The following is a 14,169-nucleotide window of genomic DNA, read 5'->3' on the forward strand; positions in this document are numbered from 1 at the left end:
GAAGGACAGGACACGCCCCAATTCCTCCATCTTACTTCTCTAAACCCCCCTGTACAGAAATCTTAAACCCTGTGTTTCACACTAATTAACTTATCCCTTCAACATTCACCCAGTGAAATCCTCCCATCCTCATACAGGTGTCGTCTCCCGTGCAGGATCAAAGTCCAGCCACCAGACACTTCTGGCAACATTCCAGGACTCCCGAGCCCCCCAAGGGTGGTCTCGGTCACTCTGCACATCAGTCCTGAGGTGCTGAGATCCCACATCCTTCCTTGGTGTTAAAACCATTCCATAAACAGGAAGAGTGACCCTTTATCCAAGATGGGTAAAACCCTCTTGATGCTTCCACCTATCCCTTGCTGCCCATGGGGCTCATCACTCCCACAGACACAGAAATGCAACAAGCTGCTGCTTGTAAAGCTCTTTTTGTTGCTTTTCACATCTTTCTGTACCACCAAGTATGCTGTGGCTTTTAAAAGTAACAGTTGTTGATTCATGGGATCATTTTCCTTTCTGAAATGGAACAAAACTCTCGAAATCAGCCTGGTGTTTCCAATACCATCCTTGATTATTTATATTTATTGCTAATAGCAGATGTTCAGTTCTGCAAACAAAAGTGTGGTAATAAACCCACTTTGCACTAATTGACTGTGGAAATTCTAGTGTGGCTTCCTGAGAGAAGTTGGCTGAAAGCCAGAGATAGCTTCATTTGTTTACTGATAATACACTTAATAAGTTACCTGTCTTGTGTCAAATCACAGAGCTCATTTCATGGGTGTTTATGCTCTGATTGATGAAGGCATTCAGCTTGGATTTATATTGATCAGTAGTTTCACAGCTTTTCCACTTCCAAGTTGCAGTCTGGCCACAATACAGAATATACAGCAGTTGTTGAGCATGGTGTAGGTGTAACTTGATTTTGATGTAACTTGTAACAGGTGTAACCTGTTCCTTTTGCTTAGGTGCTGTCTGGATATTATTTTTATACTGGAAACAGATTAATGATACCTGTTTACAGCAATATATTGCTTAGGGAACTTGAAAAATAAGACATTATTGCAAAAATTACTTTAGAACACTGGAAGTGTCCCTGTGTTTTTGTCCTATTTAATCTACAACCTCACTACTTTAGATTTGCTTGCTGCCAGCTAGATCAGGAGTAGCTGGCAGGCATTCTTGAGAGAGTCTCCCCAAGATGCTCCATGAGTTCTCTTATTTCTGAGAGGCTGTGCTGGAAGATGGTGTTCTGTATCTTGATTATTTTTACTCTTTCTTATTTTCTGAATCAAGACTACGTCAGAATTGATGTTCGGTTAGGGTTAGGAATGAGAGAGCCCAAGAGCTTACAGCTCCACTGGGGCTGGAAAAGGCCTGCCAGGGAGATCATGGCAGGGCCACAGCATTGCTGCTGCTGCATCTTTATGATCTGGACCAGCCATGGTGATGGGTTAGGGTTGGGTTTGGGTTGGGGCTGGGAGAGTCCAAGAGCTGACAGCTCCAGAACAGTGGGGCTGGAAAAGGTTTGCCAGAGCAATGCTGGCAGGGCCCCAGCATTGCAGCTCCCGCATCTTTCTGATCTGGAAAACCCATAAAATTGGTTTGGGTGAGGATTAGGGTCAGGGTTAGGGCTGGGAGAGTCCAAGAGCCAACAGCTCCAGGAGCCCTGGGGCTGGAAGAGTCCTGCCAAGGTGATTCAGCAGGGCCAGAGCATTGCTGCTGCTGCATCTTCTGACCTGGACCAGCCATGGTGATGGGGACCTCACCCCAGGACAAGCTGCCATCAGGGCTAGAGGTAGGGCTGAGAGTGTCCAGCTCCCACAGCTGCACAGACACTGGCACTGGAAAAGGCACTGCAGGGCCATAACAGCAGGGTGCTTGAGTTGCCTGCCTGAGTAGTTTGGAGAGGTTTCTCTAAGTGAAAAGCACTTAAAATATATTATTGATTACAAAGAAATCACTCTAGCAATGATATCTTGTAATAAGAGAACACTCTTTTATCATGTGTGGGTAATTGTCTTATATCCACTCATCCATAAATGACAAAAGAGCATAATTGCTAAACAAATAAAAATTATATAAATAAAAGAAATGATGGAGTAACATCTTTATGTGCACTGTAGCAAATAAGCCATGGTGCTAGGAGTTTTGTACACTAAGGAATAATTAATGTGAAAATGACTGCAGATTTTATATTAATTTTTAGGAGTTAGGACTTTTCAGGTAAGAATGTCCTTTTCAGTGACATTCACCTGTCTGGTTTTGCATCCTGAAGGAAATGAGGACATCTGTTAGAGAATTCCTTGCTGGCCAGGCTGATGCTGAGGCAGGTCACCAGTGTTCATCACTGATGAGTGAGATATTGAGAGATAATTCTACAGCCATGTATGATCAGAGCTACAGTGACATTAACTGTGAAAGATTGCATTACAAAATCAAGCATTTGATAAGCTGTGGGTGAAGAGAAGACATGACATGAAGGGGGGAAATCCTTAACAATCCACAGTGATTTTCTCCCCTTTAACTTTTTAGTGAATTTTTACTATCTCGTTCTCATATGCCTAATGTGCAGATAGTAACCTGATAAAAGATGCATTTTATGTGCATTTATGTATTTTATGGGTTTTACTGCAGTAGCTGTAACAGTTAGTGATGGAGAATTCTCTTATTATTTGTCACAAATCTATAAAAGATCTCTAGGTATTACTTAGTAATAGATAAATGTTGAGTAATAATGCCATTGCACAATATTTAACACAGCATTATATTGCAGCAACACATCAATATAGACAGATTTTGAAATCACAAAAAAGAAAAGTGGTTTCCCCCAAATAGTCATCATATTATGAGAGTAGAGAATATCTTTGATATGTAATAAACCTACATTTTGGGTGTGATGTATTGACTCAATGATTGAAAGCATTTTTGGTACAGCAAAATACAGCTTTTCATAAAGTGTTTGCAAAATGCTGCTTTGCTTTTGCAGTCAGCTTCATATGTATCATGCCAGGCTTCACATGCTAAACTCTTTAGAAGTATCATTAGTGTCACTAATATTCTGGATAATTTTGATTAATGCAACCTTGAAATGACCTTTTGAATTAATGGTATCTTGACATTAATTTTTCAGTAAGTAGTACAAACTTCGTTCTAGAATTGGAAAACATGATTAGAATGGTAGAACCAAAGAATGAAACAGTGTTTTATTAAGATATGTAAAGATTTTCTCTTCATCTGTGTACACTGCATTCATCAATAGTGTTGAAATGAGGTTTCACTTGTCCCAGCTGCCTCTCGGTCCAGAGTAAAGCCCATTTCCAGTTAAACAGGAAATTATGAACATAAAGCTTAGTGAGATCAGCAGAAGATTCCTGCCTGTAAGCTCTGCTATGGAGACATTGTGTTAAATCCTGAGTTAGTTGCAAAAAGTGATGAAAATTTATGCTTTTCTTTCTTGCCTTTTCTGTTGTTATTCCCTGTTGGAGATTTCTGAAACACAGACTCCAAAATGTCCAAATGTGTGTATTGTGAATTGTAGCTTGCTTGGAATACTGCAGAGCAGGTGTCTTTCTGTTGTGCTGCAAACCCTTTTTAATTATAGAAAGAAAAAGTAAGTTATTCCCTACAATTTTTCAAGTAACTTCTTGCTTGAGGGGAATTTAAAAGAATTTATTCTTTTTCTGTCAGTCCCTTTCTGGAAGTACATTTAATTTTAGAACTACGGTCCTCAGCTGGAAGTAGGGGAAGCTGTTTGGTTGTGCATACAGCAGTTGAAATGCAGGCTGGTACAGCTGCTTTGACCTGTTACAGGGCTCCTCAGGGAAAAAGAATTTGACAGGTATTACACAGGGAAAACATCTTTCTTTGCCCTTTTATGGGACAGGCTCTAAGGTGCCCAGCCAGAGTCACACAGGGAATCCAAATTATTTCTCTAGATGTGGCTGGAGAGGGTCTCACCTCTACTCAGAGAAATGAGTTTCTTGTATCAATACCTGGCAATCATCTTCTCTTAGTGACCAACCAGTTTGCATCAGTTTTTTTCAATCTGTTTATTTCTGTCAGTTCTCTCCCCTTGCACTTGTTTCAAAATCCTTCATTTATCACTTTGGGAGTATGCACTCTTTGTGGGCAGCAGCATCATTGTCCAGCAGTAATTCCAATTGTGGTTAAGGCTTCAATATTGAAATAGATTATCCATGAAATATTTATCAAGGATATATATTTCAGTAGATACCCCTGTGTCACAGACCTGATCCTGGAAATCCATATTTGTGTGAGATTTGAGGATTGCAGCTTCAGGTTTCATTTTGTACATCAGTAGTTCATAAATGTTTGTGCTAGGATTGATTTTTGTATTTGATAATGGCAACAGCTGGAGCATTGTGGTTGGGAAGAGCAGCTACTTTTGCAGATGGCTTTATGAGTGAAATCCTTCCTGTTCCCCCAGCACTGACCTGCCAGCATTCTGTCACCCATCTGCACAGAATCTTGGAAACACAGTTGGAGGAACTGCTCCTATTTCATAGTTTGATCAAATCATAACTTATTTATCAAGAAAGGAGCTGATTTGCCTATTTTCCTCTGTAGGATATTAAAGATTTTGTAGAACCTGTAACCTCAGTTTTTCTGGTTTAGCATGGGGGTGTCAAAGTGAGGATTGGTGCTGCTGTTTGACATAGCATGGAGAAGTTGGTATAAATTGTGACTATTTAGATGAAGAAATGCTAGAAAAGTCCTAGAATAAAATGCTGTACTGATCATGTGCTGCTGAGACTCTCCAAGTACAATTTGCACTTGGGCTTAATTCCAAAACTGTTAATGTGAGCTACAGAAGCCAATAAAGTGATGTAATGTAAAACAGATTTAACCCTCTCTATATTGTTAGCCTCCTCTGAAAGAAATACATATTTTAAAATAGTTTAAGCTTTATTTATTAGGTTAGCTGGCTGATTACCAAAATGTGGGCAAGCTCTAAGGTTATATATAAACCCCAGTTTTTTTTTTTCTTGTGTAGGATGACAAAGCTGTTCCTCTGTGCAGGTACAGGAGCTCACATCAGCATGGAGTGTGTAGGGAGATGGAGACCGTGCAGTCTGGTGTGATTAAATCACTTTAAGTGAATATTGTTTTATGTGAGGCCATAAAAGCAGGAGAGCAGTGACCAAGTAAGGACCTTCTGGTGAAAATGAAGCACAAGAAGAAAATGCATGGTGGAATCAGGGAGGAATTATGTGTCCTGGGAAGAATATAGGAACTCTGCCCTAATGTGTAGGGTTGGGATCAGGAAGGGTAAGGCTCAGTTGGAGGGGGATGTGGCAAGGGATGTGTCAAAAACCAGAAGGGCTTCTACAGGTACATTAGTCAAATAATTAAAACCCCCCCAAAAAAGGATAGAAATTGTGCTTCACTCCCCAGTAAATAAGGCAGGAGAACTGATGACATGGAGAAGGCAGAGCACTCAGCAATTTTTATCTCAGTTTTCACAGGTTGCTCTTCCCACATCTCTCCATGCCCTGAACATCAAGGCAGGGACTGGGGGATCAAATTCTTGCCACGGGAAGAGAAGGTCGTGTTTGAGAGCACCTGAGGATCTGAGCAAGGCCAGGGGACTCAAGGCAGTGCATGGCAGGGCCCTGAGGGACTTGGCTGGTGGAACTGGGCATGCAGTCTCCATCTGGCAGTTGTGTGAAGCCCCCAGAGACTGGAGAAAATAGGGATTAAGGCCCCAGGGATACTTTATTGCACCCTGTCAATACTTTAAGCAGATTTATTAGAAAGACTTTTTACCATGTCCTGTAGTGACAAAGACAAAAGGTAGAGGTAATTTGGGTACAGAGAAGAAAATCTTGCCTGTGAGGGTTTTGAGATACTGGAACAGGTTGTCCAGAGAAGCTGTGCTTGGCTCCATTACAGTGTTCAAATGCATCCTTCATTTTGGATGTTTTGTGAATGTGCAAAAACCTTAGCTCAGTGTTTTTGTAAAATCTCAAGGATTTCTTCAAAGTGAAAGTGAGTGTTGTAAATGCGCTCATTTAAAAACAAACTCCATTTTCTGCAAGTTTCTATATAATTGCCTTGTACTTTTCAGTGGCAGATCTTGTTGTTCAAATTTCTGAATTTAAACAGAAAAATGATTTGCATTCTGGCTTAAGCTTTAAAAAAAGTGATTGAGCAACTACTCTGTAGAAACTGAGAATTTGAAACTACATTTTTTTCCCCCTTCCATCTGTTTGGAAATTTATTTTCATGCCATTACATCATTTAAACTGTACATAAGGAATTAGTGCAAGTGATTCCTATGTGATTCTGCTTTTTGTGGCTGCTATTTTGTACTCTTTGACCATTGTCTTGTTTGATTGCTCAGGGTGATGTCTTTGTTGTCATCTATTGCTGACAGGCATTGGGTAACCAATGATATTACTAAACTATATTACTATTTTGTTAATACTGTGGACTCAAATGGTGAAAAAACAATGTCACAGGAGTTCACAAGAAAGAGAATAAATGCTGTAAAATGAAAATTTAGTAGATTTCAGCACAACATGTTTTCCTCAGTGTTCAGAAAGGGAGCTGTTAGAGATTCTAGTTAGACTTGTTGGTCACAGAATTTAATATTTTTAATTAGCTACCTCAGACCATAAATCATTGAACTGAGGACATTGAACCCTCTGACATTTTCTTTGTAGGCTACAGAAAGTGAGATGGGAGATGTTGATTTAACGGGTCTTCCGGAAGCTCCTGTAGACTCTGAAGATGAAGAAGAGGAGGAGGATGAAGACATTGACAGAACTTCTGATCCACTTCTGGGGCGAGATGTTGTCCGAGAGTGCCTTGAGAAGGAGCCTGCAGATAAAACTGATGATGACATTGGTGAGGAGGAAAAACACAGTAGTAAAATTTACATAGGGCTACTTCATATAACATCTGTAAGAGAAGCATAACCAAAAACTGTTTAATGAGTTAATGTTCAATGTATATCTTAATAATGGAATGATGTCTCACTTTGCTCTCTTGATGCTCTTAATTGATGTCTTCTCTTGCTATCTGAGAGAGTATTTGTTCTGAGAATCCAAGTATTTTGAACAACAGTCTTTGTGATACTGGAGATGTGATGTTTTACAGTCATTGTATGCACTGATGTAATGGGACATGTAGCAAGGTAATTCTGACTGCCTGAAAGTGTTGAAGTAGTTATTAAATAGCAAAGAGAACATACTATTACTGAGTATAGGTATACTTAACTGTAAGCTGCAAAACAGTTAAAATGAAGATAATTTGCTGCAGTGTTTAACTAGAAATTGGCATGAATTTCAATAGCAAAATTTGCTTTCTGCTGTACTTCAGATTGCGTCTCTGAACACTGGAAAATCATTTCATGCTCCTGTCTAGCTTATAATTACTGTACCTAGGGGTATTTTTAATTTTTCTAAATGTTTGAAGCTGAAGTGCTTTTACTGTTAGCTAGACTGCTGCCCTGAGAGTCAATCAGAACACCAGCGAGGCTGTGAAGCTGAGTTCTGGCTCTTGATGACAAAGTGCACACTGGGCTCTTTTTAGCCACAGGCACTAATGGGAAGTGTAACACCCCTGAACAATTTTCAAATTTAAATTCAATTTCCAAATGAATTTAACTAACATTTAATACACTCGTGGAAGGTAAGGAATCCAAGGAAACCCTGGGCCTTGCAGTCATCATACCAATATTTCCTTTGTCCAACAGAGCAATTGTTGGAATTCATGCATCAACTCCCTGCCTTTGCCAACATGACCATGTCTGTGAGGAGAGAGCTGTGCTCAGTGATGATATTTGAAGTCGTGGAGCAAGCAGGAGCCATCATACTTGAGGATGGCCAGGAAGTAAGTCCCTGCTGCCAGAGGAGGTGTGAAATCAGTAGTCAGGCTCCAGCACAGGTGCCCTGAGTCACTATCCTGAAATCTCTCTTCCTACTTGTATCAAGACATCTGGAATGGCACTTGCTGTTCATCCCTCCCAGAAGGGGTGAGGTAGACTCATCTCTGGCAGTGACTAAATGAGTGCCCAGGGAAGGGATGTTCATTCTCACTAAATGGTACAAATATATCATGGCAATTAGCCTACTTATTAAGAAAGCAATCTATTAATCAGTATTTCTCCCTTCAGAATCAGTTCTGAAGTAAATGAAGAAAGCTGAAAAGCATTCCTGTTTCCATCTCTTACATCTCACTGCCTTACAGTGCAGGGTTGGTGAATTAAATGTTGCAGAGATGTGCTGATAACAAACTGGAGGCTACAAGAATGAGCCTTTCTGAGTAAGAGCTTACAAAAGTTGTTGAATTAGCTTCACTTTTTAATTTTTTTTTTCTTTCTCTAGCTTGATTCTTGGTATGTTATTTTAAATGGCACAGTAGAAATCACCTATCCTGATGGGAAGAGTGAGAGTCTCTGTATGGGAAATAGTTTTGGGATTACTCCCTCACTGGACAAACAGTACATGAATGGAGTGGTCAGAACCAAAGTAGATGATTGTCAGGTAAGATTGCAATTCTGTATATCTTATTTTTAAGCATCTAATAAAAGAGACAGATTGGAACAGGTACAGAGAAACCTACAAATGTGCTCTGAGAGCTGGAGCCCCTCTGCTGTGGACAGGGACTGGGAGAATTGGGGTTGTTCAGCCTGGAGATTGGGGGATACATTAATATTTTAGATACGTTATTCACTGTTGTTCTCCTTGGGCACAGTTTGTGTGTATAGCCCAGCAAGACTACTGGAGGATTCTGAACCATGTAGAAAAAAACACTCACAAAGTGGAGGAAGAAGGAGAAATTGTGATGGTAAAGGAGCACAGGGAGCTGGATCGCAGTGGAACCAGGAAAGGACACATAGTTATCAAGGTACATTTCTTTCTATGCTTTCCATTAATCAATTAAACTTTTATTTACTTGTAAGTAAATTTGAATCTAGTATACATATTCAGTTTTGTCTGTGTCAGCTCAAAAAACTTGATTGGAAGGAATGTGTATTATATTCCAACTTTACTTCCATTTCCCCTTTAATAAAGTTACATACATTGTAACCTGTTCAACACATACATTGAGTTTTGTATTGGGAGCACCCTTTGGGGTATTTATGGCTATTTTTTTGTAATCTGAAAGAGGAACTTAAAATTCTTACAAAAAATTAAAATAAGGGAAGTTACTAATTGTTTTAGCCAGGTGTTACCTATGCAAAATGTCAGGGCTGAGAGAAGCAGGAGGATTTGATTTAAACATGTTGGTGCATTTTCTCCTGAGTTGGCCATAACTGAACTTTCTGAAGGGATTATACTGGTCATGTGGGTTTGTGTTGAATTCCTCTTTAGGGAGAGGTAGTGGTGAGAGATATCATTTTTTTTGATTTGCTTTTTTAAAGGCAACACCCGAGAGACTCATCATGCACTTAATAGAGGAACATTCTATTGTGGATCCAACCTACATCGAAGATTTTCTTTTAACATACAGAACATTTCTAACAAGTCCCTTGGAAGTTGGAAATAAACTCTTGGAATGGTTCACAGTGGACAGCCTCAGGGATAAGGTTGGTTGCAGTCAAAGAGATTAATATTTCTGGTGAAAATATATTTAAATTGATCTCTTTTTGTATTGCTGATAAGCTAAGATAAATAAAACTAGGTTCCACTCTATTTAACTGTGTGTTCATTCATGAGAAACCTTGATAGTCTGGAACTTGTGCCAATTTGTTGATTCTTAGCCAGTGTTTTTATGTGTTCTAGCCTTGAGCTGAGGAAGTCCAACATACTGTCAAAACACTGGATGTTTTGCATAGGAAGTTGTGCAGGGTCTGCTGTGGTTACTGCTTCTCTTCTTAGCTCTTTCCATGCTTTTCAATTTGGCAGCTACTGGTTTTTAATAAAAGGAAAGATAAAGAGAAGTGTGTCATCAAACAAAAGTAGAAATAGTATAATTTTGGAAGAGAAACTGCTATAGACTTAGATTTTTTTTTTAATATGGGTGGATAATACAGTTGTGAGACTGACTATCATGAATAATAGTGACTCTGTAGCACCTACAGAAGCAATCTGAAGACTTAAATACAATTCCTTAGAAGAAAGCTTTTTATTATCACAACTAGAACTTCCTTTAAAGAAATCATTAGGATGCTTTAAATGGTGATTTTCATGAACAGTGCCAGGAAGGCTTAGGTGAAGATGGATTTTATGCACCAGTAGGTACTGGGTGAGGTTGCCAGTATTTTTTAGGTATAAAAATATTGGGTTTTTAAATTTTTCATTTGCTTCCACAAATAAAGGGGAAAAGAAGATGATTTCAAGTTTAAATGTCTTTTTCTTATCAGATACAGTAATCTGTTTTATGTTCTTCTGCCACACCCAAGTATTCCTCTGTGTTTATAGATTCAAGCTTATAGAAGAAGAACCATAGGTACCTTTATATGCATATATATATATATGCATAATTTATTTTGTTTTTACAGGTTACCAGGGTAGTGTTACTGTGGGTGAACAATCATTTTAATGACTTTGAAGGAGATCCTGCCATGACTCGATTCCTGGAAGAATTTGAAAAGAACTTGGAAGATACGGTAGGAGCCAAAAAGAATTAATTTTACATTTTCTAGTACAGCATATTTAAGTTTTTGAGTGGTACCAGTGCCTAATAGCTGTAGTCTCCAAGTGTAACTGTTAACGGGTGGCTTTTAACATGGGATACATTTGTTCTTAAATATAAATTAGATATAAAGGCCATATAAAGTAATACCTATGGCACTCACTTGGGAGTTTTTGCATTTCTGCAAAAGAGGACAAGGTTTATTTAGTAAGATCTGAAAATCTCATATCAAAAATCTGTTTTCTGGCCCTTGGGGTATTTTTCATAACTGTTTTTCCATTTCTGATCAAAGAAACATTGCAGTGCATTTTGTGTCTTCTGTGTTACAGAAAATGAAAGGCCATCTCAGATTGCTGAATATTGCCTGTGCTGCCAAAGCAAAATGGAGACAAATCACCCTGCAAAAACCTTCCAGAGATTCTCCCCTGTTTTTCAGCCTTCTTGGAGGCAGTGACAAAGGGTTTGGCATTTTTGTAGAGACTGTGGAGATAGGCAGCAAAGCAGCAGAAGCTGGACTTAAGCGTGGTGATCAGGTAAAAACAAATAAGTTAATTTAAAATATTCTGCTTCACTCACCTCTTGGTTGTTCTCAACAGAAATCTTGTGCTGTGTACTAAAACCAAACCACTGGAAAGTGTGGGAATGCCACAGCTCAGTGTCCATTTCTTTTTTTTAAATGGGTTTCTGTTAAATAGTTTTCAAAATATGTAAAATACTTAAATATTCCAAAAACAGCATGGGAAAAGAAACCAAGTTATGGTTATTATTTGAAACTTTCTGATTGGAGATATGGTTTGCATTGAAACCATCAGATTGTTTTGTGGGATGGATTCTCACCTGATGTGTTTGATCCCAGCTCACTGAGGCAGATCACACTCAGTGAAAATCCACTTTTGAAGTGATATCTGTGGCTTATGATCCATCATTTCTGATTAACTGCAAGAATGTTGTGTTATCACAGAAAATAAATTTATTTAAAGCATTTTTCAAGTAAAAATGGAAGTGCTGACCTATTTACAGGATATAACTTCTCTGACATGATGAAAATAGTTATTTTACACGGAATGTTTTCATTCTGTAGCTGCAGTAAAGATGATATGGTACTTCCTGGGAAGTTCTTACTGTGCCTGTATTATCACCTTTGTATTTGTAACTCTGTCAGATATATGTTCTCCTAATAGTCCCAATTTTTATTTCTTAAAGATAATGGAAGTAAATGGACAGAATTTTGAGAACATTACCTTTGTAAAAGCTCTGGAAATCTTAAAGAATAACACACATCTCTCCATTACTGTAAAAACAAACATTTTTGGTGAGTAGACTGTATGTATTATATATATTTATGTGTGAAAGAAAAACTCCACTCCTTCTGGCTTTATGAGTGCAATAGGGTTCCACCTGGTTTTTTTCCACCTTGCTCTCGAGGTGAGAAGTTGTGCAGAAGTCCCCTCGTTGTGCCTCTGTTTGCTTGGATAAGTTCTCATGTGCCAAGGGCTGCATGTTGAGTGGCACAGAGCCAGCACAGGCAGCTCTTCAACTCCCTGAGAAATCCTCAGATGACTGTTTAAGCTGATTTAGTGTCCCTCCATGCAGTGGGGCTGAAACAAAGCCAGGGGATCTGGACCACAATATTTTTGCCAAGAAACAGCAAAAATGTAAGACTGGGATTTTGTGAAACTTTCTTTAAGGGCTGTAAGAATGAGAGGATAAATTACCTTTGTAATCGAAAAGGGGATATAAAAAGTGGTATGGCATATAAATGTTGGTTTTTAATTGTCATCATGAATATAAACACCTAAATACCTCTTTAAAATCTCAGTCAAATGATCTGTGCTTTTTCCATAATCTTGTTCAGGCAACAGAATAACAAAAGCTACAGAAAGAAGGAGACTGTGCCCAGGATAGCTCCTTCCTGCATAGTTGTATCCGTATCTTCTGATGGTTTTCTTCTCCTATTTCCTTCTCCCAGTTACCTGCCCTTGCTCACTATTGATTTTCTTTTCATTATTTTACTGTGTTGATCACTGTGCAGCTAAAAAAGTTCAAGCCCTCAGCAGTTGCTTATTAGCATAATGCAGAAAAAGCTTGAAACAACCAGAGTCACCAGTGGTCCAGACTGAGTGAAATGACATGAAATGAAGCATCACTAGAACTGAGACAGGGATAAGTTGTAATTTGTGTTATAAATGTGAGCAACATACACTTAAAAGTGGGTTCTAATCTCCTCCTGCTAGCTGATACAATTTCAAGGTGATTTTTCTTATAAATTTTAATGAATTAATATCTTGAAGCTTTTTTCCACAGTGATATTTACTATCCTTACTTCCTAATTGAGTGTTCAGTGTCTGGTACTGACTATGAGCAATTCCTGTTGTTCTATTCGAATCTATACTGGGAAAGCTTGTAGCCTTGGCTTTTATTATGCATCAGAAATGTACCATTTAATTGGACTTGCTGTACAGAAAGTTTTGGTTGCCTTCCTCATAGGGACAATCTGAGTAATTTGCTTTGAGTTCTACATTCTTCCAGTATCACCATTTTTTCAACAGAAAATACTGAATTTCTGACTTGAAAAGTTATCAAAAGATTTTAAAAGGATCTTTAAAGAAGTAACTGATGTTGGCAAGACAATTTGAACATTTTTTTTTTCACCTTATATATGTGGAAAGAAACAAAACAAACCCCTATAATTTCCATGGAATTCCAGCTTTGAGAATGTCAGTGTGGGTTATAGACTAGCTTAGTTTCATAAATGTAATAGGAAATCTGATGGAGCTTCTGTTCAGTAGTGCTAGTAGAGGCAAAGACAGTTTGGGAAAATATCAGTCTGTCTTGCAGTTACTCTTGAAAAAGCACGTGCACTCCTTTATCTAAAAGATGCAAACAAAAACGCCAATAAATGCATGGTGCATATTGCCCTGGCTGCAGTGTTTCCTTATTCTCTCTCTGGAATGTGAGAAGCAAAAAGTTTGAGGGGAAAAGAATATTTCATTGTTAAGTTCAGAGTGTGCAAAGATTACTCACAACTGCTGTATCTTCTCTTACAGTGTTTAAGGAGCTGCTCTGCAGGATAGGACAGGAGAAGAATGGAATCCCACATATTCCAAAAATTGCAGAAAAGAAAAACAACCGTTACTCTATCCCAGATATGCCTGGAGATGTGGAACAGATGTTTCCCCGTGAAAAAGGAAACAAGAAAATGAAAGCAAACACTGTGTCTGGTGGGAGAAACAGAATCAGGAAAATTTTAGACAAGACCCGTTTCAGCATCTTGCCTCCAAAACTGTTCAGGTTTGTCAGACTCTTTTGCCAAAAAGTAATGGTTCCTGATTAGGTTGTGATACTTTAATCATAGAATGGTTGGAAAGGAGTTAGGTTGAAAAGGAACTTAAATATCTTAAAAACTATCCCATTCCAGCTCCTCCCATGGGTAGGGACACCTTCTACTCTCTCAAGTTGTTCCAAGGCCCATCCAGCCTGGCCTTGGACACTCCCAGGCATGGGGCAGCCGCAGCTGCTCTGGGCAGCCTGTGCCAGCGTCTCACCACCCTCACAGGGAGGAACTTC

At 38.9% G+C, this 14,169-nt stretch overlaps 1 protein-coding gene across 14 annotated transcripts in view; it reads left to right on the forward strand.

The window, feature by feature from the left end:
• RAPGEF6 (Rap guanine nucleotide exchange factor 6) overlaps positions 1–14,169 on the forward strand; it is a 121,101-nt gene that overhangs the window by 75,083 nt on the left and 31,849 nt on the right. For all 14 annotated transcript variants that reach the window (XM_063168655.1, XM_063168664.1, XM_063168659.1 and 11 more), the window contains 9 exons: positions 6,684–6,867; positions 7,718–7,854; positions 8,349–8,507; positions 8,719–8,871; positions 9,389–9,553; positions 10,469–10,576; positions 10,932–11,135; positions 11,806–11,914; positions 13,650–13,893. In XM_063168655.1, the coding sequence (XP_063024725.1) occupies positions 6,684–6,867; positions 7,718–7,854; positions 8,349–8,507; positions 8,719–8,871; positions 9,389–9,553; positions 10,469–10,576; positions 10,932–11,135; positions 11,806–11,914; positions 13,650–13,893 (1,463 nt within the window). The remainder of the gene's footprint in view (positions 1–6,683; positions 6,868–7,717; positions 7,855–8,348; positions 8,508–8,718; positions 8,872–9,388; positions 9,554–10,468; positions 10,577–10,931; positions 11,136–11,805; positions 11,915–13,649; positions 13,894–14,169) is intronic.

This window comes from Melospiza melodia, chromosome 14, assembly GCF_035770615.1.
Source record: "Melospiza melodia melodia isolate bMelMel2 chromosome 14, bMelMel2.pri, whole genome shotgun sequence".
Lineage (NCBI taxonomy): Eukaryota > Metazoa > Chordata > Aves > Passeriformes > Passerellidae > Melospiza > Melospiza melodia.